Genomic DNA, 22,057 nt, shown 5'->3' on the forward strand with positions numbered 1-22,057 from the left:
TTGGGAATCATGATGAAAACTTAAAGTTCTCATGTAATAGTGCGAGGCAATGCAAAATAATCGAGCCAACTTCAAAAGAAATCAAAACGGCAATTCTCAAATATCTCGACGTATTGCCACTCGTTTTCACACATATACGTGGACAAAAGTGGGTCATCGGTTCTCTTTTTTCTCTCATCGGATTTGAATTAAAATTCGCGATTATAGAGAATCGAAAGGTTATCGATATTCGCGGTCGAGATTTATTATGCCTCTCCCGCTTCTAGAGATGTCACGGTAACGCAGGGCGCACCAACCGATTTGAGCTGATTTGAGCCGATTGTGGTCGTGTAAACAGACGAGAATGTGTCTGGCCTGACAATCGCGATGCAATCCGATATCATGGAGGATTTGAAGATTAAATTTTTTGGCCTCATTAATAAGCAGGCAAGCCCATTCACGAATACTTCAAGCGAATATCGTAATGCGCCAAATATAAGCGCAGCTTCGTTTGTTACGTTGTTAGGAATTAGGTTATGTGACGACTCAGAAATGATGTGTACAGATAGTTGAATTTGACGTTTCGTTGTCAAAATATTGCGATACTTTGCTATTTTCATACTTCTTATCTTTGTAATTAGTTTTAACGAGGATTAGTGATAAAATAGTAGTTTTAAAAATGTAACACTTTAATATTTAATTATATTATCTCTCTCATGATAGTTATATTTATTCTAATTTAAATATACATTATAATTCATCTATATTTAATATTTGTATTAAATCATACATGTAAATTTAAATTACTTATAATTTTTATATATGTATGTATATCTATATAATTCAATAACACACATATTTATGCTATAAAAATATCCATTTAGTCTCGACTCTACTATTAGTATTATCTGATTATTAACTAAAATTAAAAAAATAATATTCTTGATTTGGATATACATATACACACATTGACTATATTATTATTAAAATAGATGAAATCTATAGTTGTTTATCTTTTATAGAATGTGACCAAAGTGCCACTTATGGGCTTGAATCCAGATCTGCTTAATCCACCTGACTTACAAAAATGTGAAGACCTCTGTTCGGAGGCAGATCAATCAACAGAGAGTGAGCCTATACCTGATCAGGATGTGCTAGACTCTATCGAAGATGTTTATTTCAATACTGATGGCAGTTTTGATTCATCACGCTATGAACTAAACAAACTGCCAACGATATTGCAGCCTAAGGAAATTGAGAAATGTTATAAGAAACTTAAGCAGCAACATCAAGTTGTTTCCAAGAAAGTGTTGCAGCTTATTTTGCAAAAGCAGAGTGCTTGTAAAGTGGAATTTGACAAGATTTTGCTGTTGCAAGACCAACTGGAGGCTGTTTTAGAAATATGTAAGATTGGAAGGGCAGATCTGCAATTAGCTGAGAAACAATTTACCAAAGCGAGTTTAGGCATATTAGCTAATTATCAGAGACGACAAGTAACTCAAGAATTGTTAAATAGTTTAAATACCATAAAGACCTTGGTAAGTTAATTTATATTTTATGTTTGTCTTTAAAAAGATTATCTCAGACAACACAAAAACGAGACATAAGATATCTTTAAAAGATGTCTCTAAAATTAGGAGATGTTTTTCAGACATCTTATGCTTTAATTTTAGACTTGATATTTTGTGTGTATGTGCGTGTGCGCGCGCGCGTGTGTGTGTGTGTGTGTGTGTGTTGGGTATGCCTTATAAAAAGCTAAATCTTAATTTCATGTCACATTAAATGAATTGAGGATCTTTTATACATTTGAAACCTAATTATTTTATAGCAATGTACAGGAGATCGTCTGCAAGAGCTTCTAAATGAAAGGAATTATCCTGGAGCCATATCGCTTCTTTTAGAATGCCAGAGTGCGGCTCAGACTTACAAGCATTTCCATTGTATTGCTGAATTGAACACGAATTTGCAAAATATTTTAGATCAAGCGGAAAGGACTTTAGACAATACTCTCTCTAAAATGTGCATTGAATTCGATGTCGCAGTGTATTCTTCCATTCAGGAAGCATATACATTGTTAGGAAAGACTCAATCCGCTATGGATCAATTGCATATGCATTTCACTGCTGCCATTCATAACACGGCGTTTACCGTTATCCATCGCTATGCAGGAGGTGATGTGAAAAGACAATATAAACAATTGTGTCAGGCTGTGCCTCGTGAGACACGTATAGCTTGTCTCACGGAACTGTGCAAATCATTGTGGACAATACTGAATTCGTATCATTTAATTGTAAATTGGCATAATATACAAGAAGATAAAATCGAGTGTAAATCCGATATTAAGGATTTAGAAGCGACTTTAAGCAAGCAATATGTCAAACACAAATTAGAGAACGGTATGGTCCGAGTATGGCATGATGTGGAAATGAAAATATCAATATATTTGATGAACACGGATTTGACAAATACAAAATTTGAACAATTTGTTCAGGTATTGGGTATAGTTAACAGGTAAACATACAATATGTAACAATAATTATCAATTGATGCTAAATAAATGAACCATCTGTTAAACTATCTTAATTTAATTATGAGATTGATTATGAGATTAATTATAAGATTTAATTATATTAGATTGATGGAAATCGGGGAAGATCTCTGTGATTTCAAGTCGGAGAACTTGCAGGAGTCTATTAAAAAACAGTCCCTATCTTACTTTTCTCATTATCACGCAACTCGTTTGGATGAATTGAAAATGTTTCTGGAAAATGATGGTTGGGAATTATGCCCTGTGAAATCCAATTTCATGGCTACTCAATTATTGGAGTTTCGAAGTCTGAAACCTTCGCTCAATAATTGTAAAACGTGGAATAGTCTAGATAGCTCAACCTTAAGCGATAGTGATAATTCTACGGGAGTTGACTTGCAGAAATATCTGGAAGGTGGTTTGTCACCATTTACAATAGGATTGGATGATACTATGGATGAAGATATTTTAATGAATGATGATGTAGGAAAATCATTAAATCAATACACTTTAAAATGATACATTTAATTTATTTTGTCAAAATAATAAATCTATATTATTATCTTTCACATTTTCTTATTTAGATTGAGCAACCTGCGTATTTTTCGGATGAGTCTGACGAGGATATTCCCGATGAATTAAAGCATGAATATGTCGACGAACCAGATCACACAAAAGTTAAAAAGAAGTGCAAACTCAAACAATCTGGACCTATGGTTACAAATACGACGTTAAGCATACTGAGAGTGTGCGGCAAGTATCTACAGATGTCGAAGCTTTTACGATCAATCGCGGTTACTGTCATACAGAGCATGATACAATTTTTCGAGCTATGCTTCTACACAGTACACTTATTCTTTACGTCGGATCTCGTAAGTTCACATTACGATTCTTAATTACATTCGTGATCGGAATTCAATTTAGAATACGGTTTTTATTCTTGCAGCAAATCAATAGTGACTCGTTGTATAGTCCGAAATTAAAATTATCTTTAGCTCGAATCAGAGAAACATTGATTATCTCTGAGAACGATACAATGGAAGAAAATGGCAATGCAAATTATGATAAAGTAAGACAACCACAGCTTTCATCCATTGTGAACTTGTCACAGCCCGAGAAACTTTACGGACTAACGGAACGTATTGTAGCTGTCGAGTCTCTGATATTTCTAGGACAACAATACGAAGGTTTAAAACCTTATTTAGAGCATCTCATTGCCAACAGTCCTCAGAGAGGATTTTTACATCAATTTTATATGCAGACGATAGCGTCTGCCGCAGACTTAAGAAAACCAGTCTATATGGCGGTAACATCACAAACATTTGATGTTGCAAATATTTTGAATTTAATGAACAAGGTCAATTGGGAAGTGACGGACGTAATGTCTCAACACAGTAATTATATTGATGCACTAATCCAAGTATGTATTAAATAAAATTTGTTAAATTATATTTGTTAAACAAAATTTTGTCAGTCATGACATTGAAATTATAATTTGATATTTTTTCATAGGAAGTGTGCACTTTGAATGAGAGACTTAACACTATTGGAACGTACATAACTTTAAATACGAATATATGCAATGCAGTATGGGAAAATGTGGCTCACTTGATTACACATACTTTAGTGGAAGGGTATAGGAAATTTATGATTATATCTTTCTAAAAGTACTTAATATTTTAAAAGAACTACATTCAATTAATAGAAATATAATTTTATTACTCTAGATTTTCCAATGCTAAAAAATGTTCCAATGGTGGTAGAGCTTTAATGCAACTCGATTTCACGCAGCTAAAGTCAAAATTTGAGAAAGTGACGTCATTAAGACCTATGCCACATAGGGAGTACGTTGAATTGTACATCAAAGCCTATTATCTTCCTGAAAATAGCTTTGAAGAATGGATTAAGGAGCACAAGGTATCTATAATATTCATAGTATTACACATACGCGCGCGCGCACGCACGCACGCACACACACACACACATACACACACACACACACACACACACACGCACACACACACACACACACAGAGAGAGAGAGAGAGAGAGAGAGAGAGATACTTTTTTTATACTAATACGTTTCGTATCGAATAAGTTACCGAATTTTCCATTCAAAAGATATTTTGATTATAAAGAGTAACATATAATATCGTAAAATAATTGTTGATATCTTGTGTAAATACGTAATTATGATATTATAATGCAATATAATACCAAAAATCCATATGACACTACAATATATTTCTCTATTTGCAATATCGAATATTATCTATAATTATGAATTTCATGCTTCATATAAAAATAATAAAAAAATGTAACAAGACACAAACAAAACTAGAAATTATGCGGTAAAAGTAACATTTTATAGTGACTGTCCTAACAAATTTTCTTTATGTTTATCCTGCTCCACCATAAAACATCGACATATGTTACTAATTAATTAAATTTTATAAAATTTTTATAAAATTTATTAAGTAAATAATTAATAAATGTATACATAGAATGTCAAGTTTACAAAATAATTTTATCAAATATCAGTTTTATTACATAAATATTCAATAAAAAATATTTTTGCTTTGTTCATTATATTTCGTATAAGTCAATATTTTTCTTTATAATAATATTTTTTGTAATTTTTTGACCCACACAGTGTGATAAATAAATTACATAAAGTTGATCCGACATGGAACGTATTATTTTTAATAATTAATTTATAAATGTCAAAATAAGAATTATATTAAAATTAATTTAAATTAAATTAATCTGAAGATCAAGTTCCTATTATTTAGTATACATGCATGTTTTTGGAAAATAGAAATAAAAACAAGCAAAAAATCTGGAACACATCAACTATTAGATGTATTGTTACTTGGACATTTACAAGAATCTTTCAGTGAACTGCTAACTATAAAGGAACGAAGTTGTGTATAACATGCATATTTTTCCTTTGATAATGTCTTTGAGAAAAATATTTTTTAAAGATACCTCACGTGTGCGATTTCAATTTCTCTCTCTTTCCCTCTCTTTCTCTTTCTTTCTCATTACTACATTTTTATTTTATCTCTTTTGCCGCGGTGTACCTCATCTGCATTCCTGTACTAGCGCCGCAACTGTCCTTAATAGCGAAGGTCGGTTCTGAGCGAAAAAAGACAAGATAGAAAGAAAGGTATGCTATCCACATGCATGCGCTCTCTATGTCGGCGTTTTTATTCATGCTACCATTGCGGTGAAGGTCTTGAAAAAACGGAATTAAGCGCTTAATTTAACGCGCTATCTGATTCCCTTTTTGCCTCACTCTTAATTGCTGCATCTTCCACGCCGACGAATCAACAGTGAAACATCTATGTACTTATGCGCAGAAAAAAATGGTGAATCACGAAATCAGATCAATTTTATGATCAATTCTATGTGTACACGGTAAATATAATGAAAGTTTATATAATAAAGGAAAAATTTGTACAGAAAATTAGAGTCTGCGCGCATAAATCCATATCCTTTTTCAGATATCAAGTTATTACAATAATATTTCAAGAATAATTTATGTGTGTATGAAATTGTGTAAAAAAAAATAATTCAGCATGCAGAGTATCAAAATGTAAATTATTTTGCTATCTTAAATTGAAATAATAAACTATTTTGTTATCTTGAAATCTATAATTGTGTATAGATTTTAATAAATGAATGATATTACAATAAAAGATATTTGTTATATCAATAGCAAAGAGATTTTCTGACGATGCTCTTAAAAAAGCATATATGATAATGTTTCATCACAAATATCAAATTTGTATTACTATAATTAACTAAAATAATTAATTAATTTAAAAGTATTTATTATGAAAATGTATTCATTGGCACGCATTTTCCAATTTATTAATTTATTATTAATTTCGATCTCGTATATGCGATATTGAATATGCAATCTATGCGACTTTCCAGAGGCTATCATTGCTATTACTATAGTTCGTAAAATATGAAGCGTTAAAATGCTATTTGTTGAATAGAAGAACTGAAAATTTCAGCTATGTTCGACAGTACAGGTGAATTGTGCAATCCAGGGTCGAAATATTTTATGACGTTCCACAGTTCACGCCTGAAAAAACTGCAGAAATTTCAGTTTTGACGAGCATTTTTCTAGCTTCGTTCAACCAGGTGCCTGTTTTTCGACGTTTTTCGGAACCGTTAGCAGTAACACTACGTCATGTCTCTCTATTCGACGGAAACATGGAATCGATCGCAGAAACAATCGACAATTTTGCAAGATGAGCAAACAAACCACAAAAACATTTACAAAATTGAAAGGGAACTCGCATCTCTGCTTTCTATTTCTTTATCTTTTTTATGTTTTATTTTTTATCAAATCCGTATCTCAAAAAATTTCGTCAGATAAATGTAAATTGAAACGATAGTTCTTTGAACGATTTCCACAACGCGTTAAGGACTAGTGATCAAAAAAGACGAATCTATCTGCTAAACTTCCATTGTGTAAACTTCCATTTTCTCTTGTTTGCATAAACGTTGCAAAAAGCTAAATTTTCGCGGAATTTTCTTCTGCTAACAAAATGGTTCTCACAAGCAGCACTTGACACTTGGAGGATTACATACTCAAAATGCATTATGTAGGCATAAAATTTTGAAATATCTACGATGTAACAAGAACAAAAACGTGTATTTACATTCTGTTATATCTTTCAAATACATTCAAAAATCAGATTACACTCTTTTATATCACTTTCATATAAATTTCAATGTATTCTTATAATAATAATTTTTCCAATAAATTACGTTTCATGTTAAACTAGAAAAATATAAAAAAAACATATTTAATCAAATTCTCCTTAAAAAAAATTAAAATATACAACATATATAATATGTTATCATTATATAAAATAGCTTTTATATTTATACTACAATACAAGTTGAAATAACAGAAGATATCAAGTGATACGCACTCAATATAATAAATAAATTAATGAAATTCTGGATAAAGTTATTATTAATATTACATGTATCGTGTACAATTGATCGTCAGATGTTACAAATCATTCTTAATTTGTGCGAACGGCGGCACATTATAATTATAATTTCAATGCAATCGGATTCGAATAATGGCAGCGTCAGCTGCTACAATTCCGTTTCTAAGTAATAAATAAATGTTACTGAAATAATTTATTGCACACATAACAAGTAATAATGGTTGAAAATAGCTGCAATAATTTCTAATAATATTAGTATTGATATCCATAATTTTTAAATACATATCAAAATCATACATTTTGTGCTTGTCACCATTGTTAATAACATCATTTATTATCGTTTTTGTTAACGCATTAATTATATATGTTTTTCATATTGTATGTGTTTATTTGTGTTTCGCTTAAATTAATGTAAGTGAAGATATTATCTTAATTGCAATAAAAATCATTTTAATTGTGCAATTTTGAAATTATTAACAATAATTCAACCTCATAGGATGTATTTTATAAAATTCCAATCTTATAACTTTTTGTAACGTATTAAATTTTTTAGAAAACTAATTCACAAATTAAATTTTTCTGTTGTTTATTCTATGCACATAAAATTAAATTATTATAACTTTCATTAAACAATAGTATTGAAATTAAAAAATGTTTTATTATTATATAATATCATACAAATACTTTTTGAATTTAATTTAAAGTTAATATTATGTTTACAACAATGTGACGAGAAATTTAATTATATAGATATTCTATATATATTTATTGAAAATTGTTATTGGGTTGAAATTGAGTTTCAAAAAGATAAACAGGAAGAAATTACTTACTTTTACATTAAGAAAGTATTGACTTTAAATTTATCGAAAAAATCTGTAACTAAAATTAGATAAAAAGAAAATAGGACCTTCAGTATCATTTCCAAATAAGAAGATAGATATTACGCGCTCAAAATTAATACGCGTAGAGAGAAGAGAATTAAATAAGATCTCTCTTTCTCTCTCTCGAGATTGTTGTGGCCGTTTCAATATTCAGCATATCAATTATGTCATATGTGAGAAACGTTCTAGGCACTTAAGCGATAGTATCGTGACACGTAGGGTACACACGATCGCGTGCAGCACGCGATAATTACCGCCGCACACCTTTCGTGCGGTGCAAATCGCAAAATTATACGCGTTGAATAGGCGTTAATAAAGCGAAACGATTGCATCACCAACGTATTTCTGGCTCCTATTAAAATTTCTATGAAGCGCAAAATCTGAAACATGATACCTAATAATAGATTTTTAATATTTATTTGTTTGATTGCCTTTGCATAAAAAATATGAAACATTTTCAAATCGTTTAGAAAATGTTAGTTGTGCTTTATAAAATTATCAAGCAACGTCATAATATATATATATATATAGTATTTAAAAGAAAAAGAAAGAACTAATTTAATTTTTGTATTATTAAATATTACAGAAAAATATATTTATTAACAAATATTATTTATTAATAAATATATTCCGTTTTATAACTTTTTTATAAATACATAAGAAGAAAATAATTAAATGCACATGCATATGATAAAATGATAACGGATAAAAATAATTTTGATAATTCTACAGCTGTCGATAATAATTCAATAGAAGAAACAAAAATTTTGCTTACTGTAAAATCATTTCTATATTAGGAATATTGGATTAATACTTTTAGTATTTTTAATTCGCATATCGAACGATTATCATAAAACCATCTGTTCTGTAAAATTACCGATAGTATCCATTTGAGACGCAACGTAGAATTAAATTGAAATTTTCTGTATCTCCAACCGAACACCATATCGGCGTTGCAACTGCAAAGTCATTCATAGAGCTGCAAAAGCACTGTGAGTACGACTCGCTTGGGTTTAACGATAGCGTTTCGGTTCGTTACCGCGAAAGTAATAGTTAAATACAGGCCAGCAATGGCTTGATAACTAATTCAACCGAAACCATCCACTCCGGAAATTTAAAAGTTTCATAGAATAGTGTGAATTAAATCGCTAATTGGATATTTTGCGAATCAGAACTAAAACTTAGGATTAGATAAATGCAAAATTATTTACTCTCTTAATCCTACCGCATTAATTATAATAAGTACTGTATGCGATAGTAAAATATTAATTACCGGTAATAAGTAGAATAATCTTCTCGTTTATAAATGCCCATATCTATATCCCAGTATAAAAAGTTAAAACCTTACTAATATTTAGTTTTTCGCATTTTAATTTTCATTTTGTTGCATATATATTTATTCAAGCCTTATTTAAATTTAATATTAAAATATTTATCAATTCAGTCAATTTGTCTAAACACTTCAAAGTACGTAACAAAATTTGTTACGTACTTTATAAAGAATATACTAAGGTATATGTTACTTTACAAAGTTTTCACCTCTATTATTCCTAATATGCTTCATGTAAAAGAGAAAAAAATAACGAAACACATATATTTTGAATCTCTCTTAGCGTAAATATTTATTTTAATACCGAATGTCGGTTATTTATACTTGTGGAGATGCCACACGTCGTGCTATATTATGACTCTAGTCTCCTAACATCTTACAGAGACAGCTTCTTTACTGTCATCTCCATGAAAAGAATCGAGGTGCTCCTCACTAGTACACCGGTAGCGTCGAAAATTGCGTCAAACGAGAACCTTACATTTTTCCACAATTGTCCCTCCTTCCGCATCTCCGTTCGTCGTTCCAAGGAAACGGCATACATTTTTCTCCGACCGCGAACTTTACATAGGAATAAGGATACGGCGAGAGTAACGAACAGCGGCATTTCATTAAATTCCTTTCTTTGTACAGCTATCATTCCATGAAACTGATGCAATTTTTTTCTTGGTGGATAATAAAACTGTTTTTCTTCTGGATATATCTTTTTCAACACAGGATGTATCGCCGCGTACATAGAATGCTCACAATTATCATATAGAGGATTATATTATGCATATTTTGTAAAAAATTTTATTATATTATATTATTATATTACATTATTATATTACATTATGTTTTCAAAAAAATTGTATACTGCATGCTAGATAATAACAATGAATTAAAAATGGCGTGTATTGTGTATAATAATGTATGTGTGATGTTCAAGAATTGTGTAGGTATATTTTAGATTTATTTTTCATAAAAACTTAAAATCTTTTTTTTTATCACTTTCCTTATCTAAAACTTTTTAGCCTGATAATCGATTTTATTAATATTATTTTACATATTTGATAGGAATATAAATCTTCGTTTATATTTTTTAACCTTTAAAACATGATGAAATGAATTTTACAGAATCGTTGCTAGATAAAATTGTTACCACTAAATCCGTAAATAATATATGTATTTTTAATATTTATATCCATTTTCCGTAAATGTGTTGTTCAGAACTAAAATTCGATGAGAATTGCATCAATTTTATTTCAAAAATTACATTTGCTGAATTTATATAGTGTATTATTTAATGCATGTAATAATTGAGCACTGACATCTCTCACAACAATTCAACTAATTAAATATTCATATCGTGTATTCCCAATGTGATATAAAGTAGCGTCAGTATCGAGTCTGTGCTATGAAAAGATTTCAAGATACCTGACAATAATACGACGTAAAATCGATCGAGTCGAATACCGCGAATGTCGTTGATCTTATTCTCGTTCTTTCTGATACTCCTTCCTATGGTTCATTACAAGAGCTTTCCCTTTGCGTTTTCGTCTTTTTCACGGCCGTGAAATCCTATAAGCGTCATTAAGCGTGGCATTAATTTGAATCTCAATGCCATTACTCTTATCCACTTTGCACGGCTCAACTCTGCGGTTCTCTTAAAATGTGTTCACTTTCCAGAGCGCATTATCACAACCCGCATAAATTGAAACTTTGTTTTCTACAGACTATAAAATAAAAAATCCAATCAACTTCTATTATTGATGTTGCTAATTGTAATCAAATAGTAAGCTATATTTTGTACGTGCTTTTGAATCTGCATGTTATCTGTGCGTGTGCTTATGTAATTTGTCTTACTCATACTTTATCATATAAAAATAGTTGTTATTTTATTCAACTGAATCACGAATACGTCTAACTAAATTATAGAATAAAGTGTCAATTATAACTTATAAATACTTACGTTTCATAAATATCAAACTATAATATCAATTGTGAAACATACATATTAGAGTCAATGTGTGAACATTCGCATGAAAATATTTGACTTAAAAAAACAAATCATCACTTTTAACGAATAGAACGGTTGCTCTCGTGTTTTTCCCATACTTTTTTTCTTGCGAATGTGAATTTTTTTCTTTCCCGTCGCTCGCGTAGTCCGAACATTTGAATTATCACAATTGGCATTTTTCCACGGCCCTCGGCCACGCTTCCTTTACACTGTATAAATTATCGGATCGGGATAAATCTCGCGGCACGGTCCGGTGACCGATCTACACGGATCCGTAACTCGCTCACCTCCCGCTTGAATCAGTCTTTTATTTTGCACACGTGACACATAGTCTGCATGAAAACTAAAAGAGGAGAATGTATACCATGATGCTCGCAAAAGTATCTATCCGTTGCTGTTTTTAGCGCGGAACTCTTCCGAAACTAAACGAATTTGAAACAATTTCACTGGAAATGCCCGTGATCAAAGAGAATTTTATTCGCTATGATCAACTCGATATTATTGAAGTTCATTATTTCGTTACGATATGTAAGTTTCTAAAAATCTCGATTGAGATTGTGGACAGATAATCATGATATTTATTTTTTCGGATTATCATCATCCAAAAAATGAAAGAGAAAGAGAGAGATTATATGTCGGTCCAAGCAACATACAATTTTGTGATATTGATGTGAAAGGTGCTCTCTATTAGAACAGAAACCATTGCAAGAGATTAATTGTCCCATGTTACAACCGTCACCAACCGGCGGTGGTGATTATTTCATGGAAAGTTCTATATTTTTCATACTTAGGTCATTGTGTCCTAAGCATTATAATAAATCATTTTATAAAATGCTTTTCATATCGATGTCGTACCATTCGTAAAACAATAAGTTTGTTTGATGCGTTCCATAATCACCTTCGAGAAAGCCAGAAATTGGCACGAGTAATACTAGTATTTTTTTTTTACAAAAACAAATCTTCATTATTAAATTCTTATCTTATAAATATATTATTAGATTTTTAGAAATATAAGTGAAATAAATACACCTATTTATCTTCAAATAGAAAAAACTTCACAAAGTTTTCACAAATTTTATTTGTAAAATTTTAATTTCTAAATTGTTTAATAATAAAAACCGCAAAAAGTATCAAAAATACTATTTTAATAAATTAATCCAACATATATTATTACAAGTATATAAAAATATCGCAAATTTACATATCAAGTTTATTCAATTTCACAAGTAAAAATTTGTGTTAATATTAATTTCTAAAGTAAATATTAGTTTATCTTTATAAGTAAAATCCATCGGAATCCATCGGAAGATTTGCTGTACGCTGAGGATTAATTAAAGTTCAATCTAGAAATATTAAAACTTCATACATATTGACAGTTTTGCTTTTTACAAACAAATAAAAAAAAATTAATAATTATTTGTTAATAAAATTAAAAATAAAGGTGATTATAATATCTTTGTTCTGTAAATTTTAATAAAATAAGATTCTTATACATGTAAATCCATGCATTAAAATTGAAATTCTTCATGTATAAATTAATAGAATACAAAAGATAAAACATTCGCTTTTCTTATAACAGATTAATATTCGTTGGAGAATTTGTTTTCACAAAGAGGACCGTTCTCGCAAAGAAAACAGTAAAACGATACATAGCATTACCGTGGATGCATAAATAAGATAAAGGTACAAGAAGACAAAAAGGAAAACCATAATTTTTTTCTTCAGAACGAGCAAAATAATTCTTCCGTATCGAGCATCAGAAAATCAAAAATCGTGGGAACTGCAAAGAAAAATATGACACGAAAGGTTAGCTGCTGTGAAAGGATGTGTAAAAGGATGTTAGCAGACGAGCAAGAAAGATAAACACATCGAGAGGTTCGATATATCACAGCTCCTAGGTAGATCTAAGCGATTCTTCGATAAAGAAGCTTTTTTATATACGCGAAGTGGTAGCGGAGGAGTTTCATATTGGCGATAAAGATGCTTTCTCAAGCGAGCTGCATAAAAGATGACGAAAGCGAGAGCCACGACGCTGCCGCTATTTCGTGCACAATAAATTATTTGGAGATGGCATTACCCTGTACAAACTTTTAAACACTCTTATCGGCAAAGAAATTCTCCATTGAAACTAAAATCTGACGCATACTTCCTATTTTCCTTCGTTTTGTATACAAAGCTTGTTGTATACAAAGGTTTTTAATTATTAAATAAATTTTTATTATTCCCCCTATTTTTCTTAGCTTTGTATAAAAAAGCTTTTATATCTATTAAATTCATACTGTAATTACCTATAAACAGTGAGAACATATTGAGTACTAGATCAGATCCGGTTACCTTAATTATTAAATCGTTCGACAAGTAGAAAAAATATCTTAGATATCTGTGTACTTCAGAACATGACCTTCAATGAAAATCGTTATATATAAAATAAAAATACGACATGACGAAACCTTTTTGGCGCTGATGAATTTTATTTCTTGTAGCTACAGGCGAGTAAACCTGACAAATTCGATCACAGATTCAGTCGCAGTCCTTTCACTTACCGAAGTGCATAAAAAATATAATATTGTACAGTTATGACAAAACTTGATGTCGTTTCGCCAATGATGTCGTACTCGTACTCTTCCCTGCAGTCTCCTCTTTTTCTATCCATCCGCCATACGCAGAAGAACGAAGTTGGCCACGGTAACGCCAATTTCCGCACGAGCAATGGCGGAAAAACTTTCCTGTTGGAAAGACCTCTCACCAGTTTCGTTTTTACGTTTCTCTTTTTTCTCCCCTTTTTTTATCATTCAGAAGATACGTCCGGACAGATCGAGTAAATTCCCACTCGACGAATAAAATCGCAGATGAGAATACTATTGAAAGAAAAGAGTGCAATAAGCTTCCAGATATATTGATACGAAAAATGATATAGATTCGCCGATTGCGAATGATAATCGTCCCGGTGAAAAGCGAAGAGACATCAGGGAAGTTTATTAAATTTCGGAATATTATTATATGTATATATAATTTGCTAGAAAGTAACATTGCAAGTCAACGTGGGTTTTGATTTTTTTATTAATTATATTAAGAAACAATTACATTTTATTATTCTTCACTTAAAGTATCCAACTGTACTTTATACGCCGTATTAAATTTCATTAAATTTTATTATTTGATTTGATTGAATATTAGTGCACAAACTTTTGTGCCAAAATATAATATACTGTGAGAAATATTTTCAATACAAAACTAATTATTTAAAAAATTATTAAGCCATTCATTAAAAAAATAATGATTTAAATCAAATGTAATGTTCCTTATTAATGAATTTTCACGTCTACCTAGCTGCCCCCCTCTCCCCCTCCCCTCACGTAACCAAATCTTATAATAAATAAATTATATAATAATTATATAATAATGCGCTATTTATGCATTCTCAAAATCAACAAAATCAATTTTTTCGCTTATTTTATTTAGTTAAAAAAAATTTTTTATGGAGGAGACTGAGTAAATTGTCAATCAACCCTTCCCTCCCCCCCTCCCCCTCTGAACGTGTAACAACCGATTTGGAAAATCAAATAGGATTCATGCGTGTTATTAACACATATAGGCGGCTAACTGACAGTTTACCCCCCACAAAATTTTTTTTAACTAAACGAAATGAGCGCAAACATTTTTTTTGCGGATTTTGAGAGCGCATAAATAACGCAATATTATATAAATTATTCATTAAAAGATTTGGTTAAATAGAGAGGGGGCAGCTAGGTAGACGTAATATTTCCAATACAACACAATACTTTTAAAAGTTATTCGACGCACGAACTTTCTAATCTAGAAACATCCACTACGTGCTTGACTTCTTTCGTGCTTTCTCTCTTGAGACGACCGAGCGCGTTATAGTTGGCGGTTAATTATAGAGCGAAAGATAGTCCTTCGGGAAATCAGCGAATGGCATTCTCACATCCGGTGTATTATCGGCGTCGATGCGACGCCAAGCATCTGCGTGAACACTCACTTCAACGCCAACAAAATAAATGCATTTTATTCTAGCAATTAGCCATTCTGTAGCCTTGGTAAAGAAACGGACACTAGAAATTCGACAGTAATTTCCGGTTAACAATGTGTTTTCGTGTTTACTGTAACCCGATATTTTCGACAAAAAGTTAGATAGTTTCGCAAAAATAAAAGAAAATAGAACTGTCTCCAATTTTAATATTTTATGTATTTAGATCAAAATCATGTCTGCTATATGTTATTTTTATGTGTTTATATGTATGTCATCAGTATGTTTGTAATTTTTTAGAATAAAACAAGAAAGAAAAATAAATATGTATAATACAAGTGTATGTACAATACAAGTAATAAAATTTTCAATTTAACGATGATTGATTATAACTGAGTAAATAAAATTAATTAAATAAGATAATAAGAATTATTATTTTCGACTGGAAAAAAAATTCAAAAACAAAAATACAATAAGTATTTAAAACATTGAAATTCTTAGATAAAACTTTAATTTTTACGATAAATTGAATACAATAAATCTCAAGTATAAATCAGTAAAAAAAGATATTATAAAAATTAATATTTATCGAGAAAATATCTCGATATACAATAAACATAAATTATATGTATAAATAATACAATTATAATAATATATCATATATTAATTAAATATTATTTTATAACAAAAAACGCAATAATATTAATTTTATTAAATTGATTATATATATATGTATATATTAAATTGATTGCCACTGATCATACGAATTGACAATTAAAAAACGTTTTAACTTCAGAAAATTGTAATTCGACTCATTATAAAATAATAAAGTTGTGATATTATCAGTCAAGTTAATCACTCACAATGTACAGAGATTTTGCTGTAACAATCTATTACTGACAGTAGAAGAAGTCAATTATACTTCCGCCATTTTCACACATTAAATCTCTGTGTCTACGGTCGTTGCGCAGAGACCAATAACAATATAGGTCATGTCTCCCGGTAATGACTACAAGTTTCAAAAACTAAATAGACTCGTTCGCACATTCGCTGGCTTGCTCTTATCTTACCCGCTCGCGAGACGATGCAAACGCGCCACGCGAGTTTCATCCCGGTGGGTCACGCCGTGGGCGGTCCGAACTTTCAACGCATATAAATATCTTTTTATTAGAGACGTTCGTCACAGCAGCATTGCGCGATCCTTCCGCTCGGCATTGTCCCCGGAAATTAAAGGGCGTTCCGCGAGGATTCCGCTTCGGGATGGCCAATCATAGCCGTCACTCGCCAGTTTGCCCCCAGAAAACTGCAGGATTTCTACTTTTATCGAACGCCGAATGGTGTGCAAACACAGTAACCCTCCCCCCCCCCTCTTTCTCTTTTATTCGTTCTACCAATCGATGTTCTTCATTTTTAAATTACCTATTTGGCGTATTTATTCGCCACCGCTCGATATCTCTCGGATTTATCTGTGCGAATGGTCTTAATCCGCTTCTCAGTTCCAGATGTGTCGCACATAAGGACGCAAGGTGAATCATGTTCTGCGTGGAAGAACATTTAATCTCGCGAGAAGATTGGAAAAATTCTAGGGGTAAGGAGAGTCAGAAAAATCCAGCTTAAGTTCAGACGACGAAGACACACGTCGTCGAGAAACTGGCTTAGATATGATAAAGTCTTAGATCGAGATCGATTAAAACGATCCACATGGAAAGTTTTAAAACCGCTTCCACACTCTGAGTTCGTTCAAAAGTACGAGACTTACGAGACTATACTTCAATTTTTTGTAAAGAGAGCTATCTCTTTCTCAAGCGATCACTGCGGGCAGCAAGAGATAGTCCGTTTGTCGAACTGTTGAGCAAAATAAACGTGATAAAAATCTATAAGATATAAAAATGATAATAGTGAAAGTATAAAAGATAAGAACATTAGTTTACTAATCGTATTTGTTTGTAATATTCGTTTAATAAATTAACACATATTTTTGATATCAGAATGTTGTATAGAGAAAAAACATTTTTCTTAAATTCTTCTTGTAAAGTCTTCTTTCTTTGTCTTCTTCATGTGTGAGATATATTCATATGTTTATTAGCTAAGCATACTACAATTTTTATCAATATTTTAGGAATAGAATAAGCAATATTATAAGTAATAATAAATCCAATACAGATAAAATATTTATGTCGTTAGTGCGTAAATTACATATTCATATAGCGATAAGATATAATTCGCAAACAATTGGAGATGTACTTACTAAATGAAGTTAACTGCAGACATTTCGACTTTGGATTTATGTGAGTCCTCTTCAGCACGATAATTGGTGAGGTCGAGTACAAACTACTTTGTATCTACTCGACCTCATCAATTATCGCACTAAGAGGATTCACAAATCCAGAGTTGAAACGTGCAGTTAACTTCATCTGGTAAGTACATTCTAATTGTGCGAAAATTGTGAATCTTATCATCTTACAAATGTATAATTTACGCACTAACAACTGCGGAGACTCTAACATAATTTAATTTATTTTAATTTAATAATAAAAAATATTAAAAATATATTATTTTATACATATACAAAATTAATTTTAAAAAACTGAAGATAACATCTTTTATTTATAACTTTTATTTTCTCTTTTAAATTATAACCTTTAATTTTTTAATAGTAAAAAATATCTGATATATTCATATAAAAAATAATAAAAAAATAAAGGAAGTATGATTATATATTGTAAATAATTTGTGTCAAGGAGAATTGGAAGTCTACTGCCAAAATATGATAGATTAAAGCAATGCACCGATTATTCTGCACTGAAATTGTACATTTGTAATTGTTTCTCCGATGATACACCACCCTTGCATATAGCATAATAAATGTCGTTTGTAATGCTCGATGTATTAATGGCTGCGTTACAGTTGCAGTACAGTCGGCACTAAATTTCGTTCCGTGGAATCAGACCTGAGATAATCCAAACGTCCGATTACGCGAATAGTCCTGCTATTGACAATGAATGTATTTTCAATTTATAAGCTAAGAGTAAATCAAATCCACATTGGCAAAGTATTGTTTATTTTTATAAATCTGAAATATTGATACCACTTTAATGTAAAGTTAAAAACATGTCACACATATAAAACACAATCGATTGCAAATTATAAAAAAGACAATATTTATAAAGCATCTCATTCAAAATTCATTGTTTTCTTAAAGAAATTATTATTTTAAACGTAATCAAATTTTCTTTATTCTTTAAAAATTATGAAGGTATATCAAAACAGCGCTTACTTGTAAAGTTTAGCGAAACCAATTTGGGTCGACGTCAGTATAGCAGCGTGAGTAACAACAGAGTTAATCAAGTTAATCAAAATGTTAGAACAAGTACATCTATCTCTTCAATTAACAATTTCGATAGTAACCAATGTAAACATGGGAACCAACGATCACAACTATTGATCAATGAAGATCGGCAGGAACGAAAGCGACGTGCATTGAATCGGCGCGCGACATTCAATCGTGAGAGCGCAATTAGTGATTAGGATTATCCCGAATTAATTGAGTATACCGGCGGTAGACCGGCAGTTGCAATAATGGCCCTAACGCACGGTCGCAGTGAAGTGTCGACCGTGTATATCCAATCGCGAGAATAACCGATCGAAGATCGCTCGGTACAACGACCGCAATCGCTCCCATGGTAATTCGGTTTGCCCGATGCACTTTACTTAGGGATGCGCGTACATGCTACACGTGCAAACCGGATGTCCGGTCTGGTAATTTTCCCGTAATTACATCGCCCAAGATCAAGACTCTACTCTCATTAGTGCTCACAACAATACAATGCAATGAGAAACAAAACTTGAACTTTACTGTTTACATTTTATAGCAATTCAATTAACCTTTTTCTTTTTATTTAAGAATACTGTAATTTCTCCCATTTGTTTTAATTAATTATATGTATATAATGATAAGCACATCGCAAACATACAAAAACAATGACTTTCTGAACTTAATAATCACTGAAAAGAATCGGTAAGAAACATAATCAAGCTAACATAATTACTAACAATTAAAATTATTTAAAAAATCTTTTTAGATTGTTATTCATAGATTGTATTGATATAGAAAGAATGGTTTTGCTAAAATAAAAATTTAGATAATTAAAGAATTACGAAAATAATTTAAACTATCAAAATAATTATGAAAGACATTCAAGTTGCTAGAATGCTGCAAAACTTTTTGCAGCATTGCTCAAGCTTTCCTACATAATTATGTAGGTCCAATTTGTTGGTCCAACTATTATAAATTATTTTCAGATCTATATCTACATAAATGTTTAGATATTTCAGCAAAATCATTTTTTTCGTGCGAAATTCTTATAATAAAATAACATCATTTCTAGCCTTCAATTTATAAATTTTTAAAATCTCTTTCTTTCCCTTTAGAAATTCCAATCTAAATAGTTTTCTCGGACTCTAATTCCATTAGACTCTAATGACTCTTGAAATATCTCAAGTTCTTAAATTCTTGTACTTTATTTTTAGATTATAAGATCTCTTTCCATCAGGACTTCAGACAATATTAACTATTAAAGTAATCAGATTTTATACATGCCTTGAATTCTAGAAATTCGAAATTTCATATTTCAATGAATAAAATTTCGATGAATATTATTCATTAAATTTCGAACTACTTATATAATTATAATTTCAACTTATCAACATTTTAAATCCCTCACTCAATGCTTCTCAATATTTCTAAAATAATAATAATGTAGAATAAACATACATAGATTTTAACATTCTTACTTAAGAATCATTACATAAAACGTGATAGAATAAACTGTAACATATAATAAATAGTCACAGCTGCAAATTATAATCACGTGCAGCAGAATTTTTGGTCATTTGAGAGTCTCAATTGTTTCGACAGCGCTTGCATCACAAAGTACAAACTGCCACAATAATATGAACGTTATATATGTAGCACGTGGTATGTATGTAACATATTGTTATGGCGTATGTAGAACAGGTTTCGTAATGCGTAGTGGCGGTTTTCCGGACGACGCAACTTCGTGAATTACAATTGTGAATCGCTAATCTGAACTTGCATGACAGAATGACGAAGTATGCGCTCGCTTCTACTAGAAACTCATATTATTAGACTTTAGACAAATGTGACATCTCAACAAGGAATAAATTTTGAGATATATCATGGTTGTAGTATTCTTCTTTAAGATTTTCTTTACGAAAGAAATATAAAAAAATTTATCTTATGTATGTGTTGTTCTTGTAAAAATACATGATTTCTGAAATATTTTTAAAAAATTAATAAATTTAAAGAATTCGGCATATAAAAATGTTCATAAGTAAAAAATATATTTCGATCGATTGAAATAAATTAGTTTTTCTTAAAATTATCTTACTAATTTTACGAGAAAAATGCATAGAATGTTATCTGTTTAGTAAAGAACTTATTGTATTGAATTGTATTGTATTGTATGAACTTGTATTGTATGAACTTCATTGTAAATTCTATTGTCACAACATCATTGTAAATAATTCTATTGTATTAAAGTTTGTCAAGACCAAAGATTTTTCGAACGATTTTGGAGATAAAATTCTTAAAATGGAACCTTTTAAGACACTTAAGTACATTCTCTTGTACACGATGCATGATCAAAAAATCACTCTTTTCGAAAACGAGCGAAAACGATGGCAGATTCCTATCTTACAACCCTTATCAGCTCCGTTCAAAACTTCGCGGCTAATTTATAAGTTGGTACTATCGATCAGATTAAAGCTACGCCTTGTAACCAAGTACAAGTATCACTTTAAAAAAAAAAATAAAGCTGGAAAGAGTCAAGGCTTTCTTTAGCACACGTTGATCAACGCGAACGCAAAATTTTACGCGAAACTCCTGTGTGCTTTGCAGTGTATAACTTCCGAAGAATACGGCGAATACTTTGCGAAAACTACTTGAGAATAAAACTCACGAAGGATGAAAAAGCTTTTGACGTCAAGCTTTCGCAAGGATTCGGTGATTAACGAGCCGTGGTTCGTTTTGGGTCACTCGCCAGAGTTCTCATCCTTCGGTCGCCATCAAGTTTCGTTCGATTGTGTCATTATCGCCTCTCGCGCCAAATAACCGTTCGTCAGCGTAATTAATCTCGAAACTATAACGGAAGCGCGGCAAACCCGGCGATCGACAGCTTCGAGGGCTGTCGGAAGTCTCTTTCTTGGCAATTAGACGACGCCCAGAGGATACAATCAATACAAGGTTGCCTTTATTTCTCTCTCTCTCTCTCTCTCTCTCTCTCTCTTCTTCTTCTCTTACTTACTTCGTTCTTCTACGTAACGTACTAACGTAAGTCACGTAACGTAACGTAACG

General features: G+C 31.1%; 1 protein-coding gene across 1 annotated transcript in view; it reads left to right on the forward strand.

The window, feature by feature from the left end:
• Positions 1–366: 366 nt before the first annotated feature.
• LOC105620720 (coiled-coil domain-containing protein 132) overlaps positions 367–22,057 on the forward strand; it is a 40,335-nt gene continuing 18,644 nt past the window's right edge. Inside the window, exons 1-8 of the mRNA XM_012202213.1 lie at positions 367–426; positions 1,002–1,517; positions 1,808–2,490; positions 2,614–2,989; positions 3,091–3,378; positions 3,453–3,926; positions 4,019–4,140; positions 4,234–4,423. Coding sequence (XP_012057603.1) covers positions 367–426; positions 1,002–1,517; positions 1,808–2,490; positions 2,614–2,989; positions 3,091–3,378; positions 3,453–3,926; positions 4,019–4,140; positions 4,234–4,423 — 2,709 coding nt within the window. The remainder of the gene's footprint in view (positions 427–1,001; positions 1,518–1,807; positions 2,491–2,613; positions 2,990–3,090; positions 3,379–3,452; positions 3,927–4,018; positions 4,141–4,233; positions 4,424–22,057) is intronic.

The sequence above is a fragment of the Atta cephalotes genome, assembly GCF_000143395.1.
Source record: "Atta cephalotes unplaced genomic scaffold scaffold00028, whole genome shotgun sequence".
Lineage (NCBI taxonomy): Eukaryota > Metazoa > Arthropoda > Insecta > Hymenoptera > Formicidae > Atta > Atta cephalotes.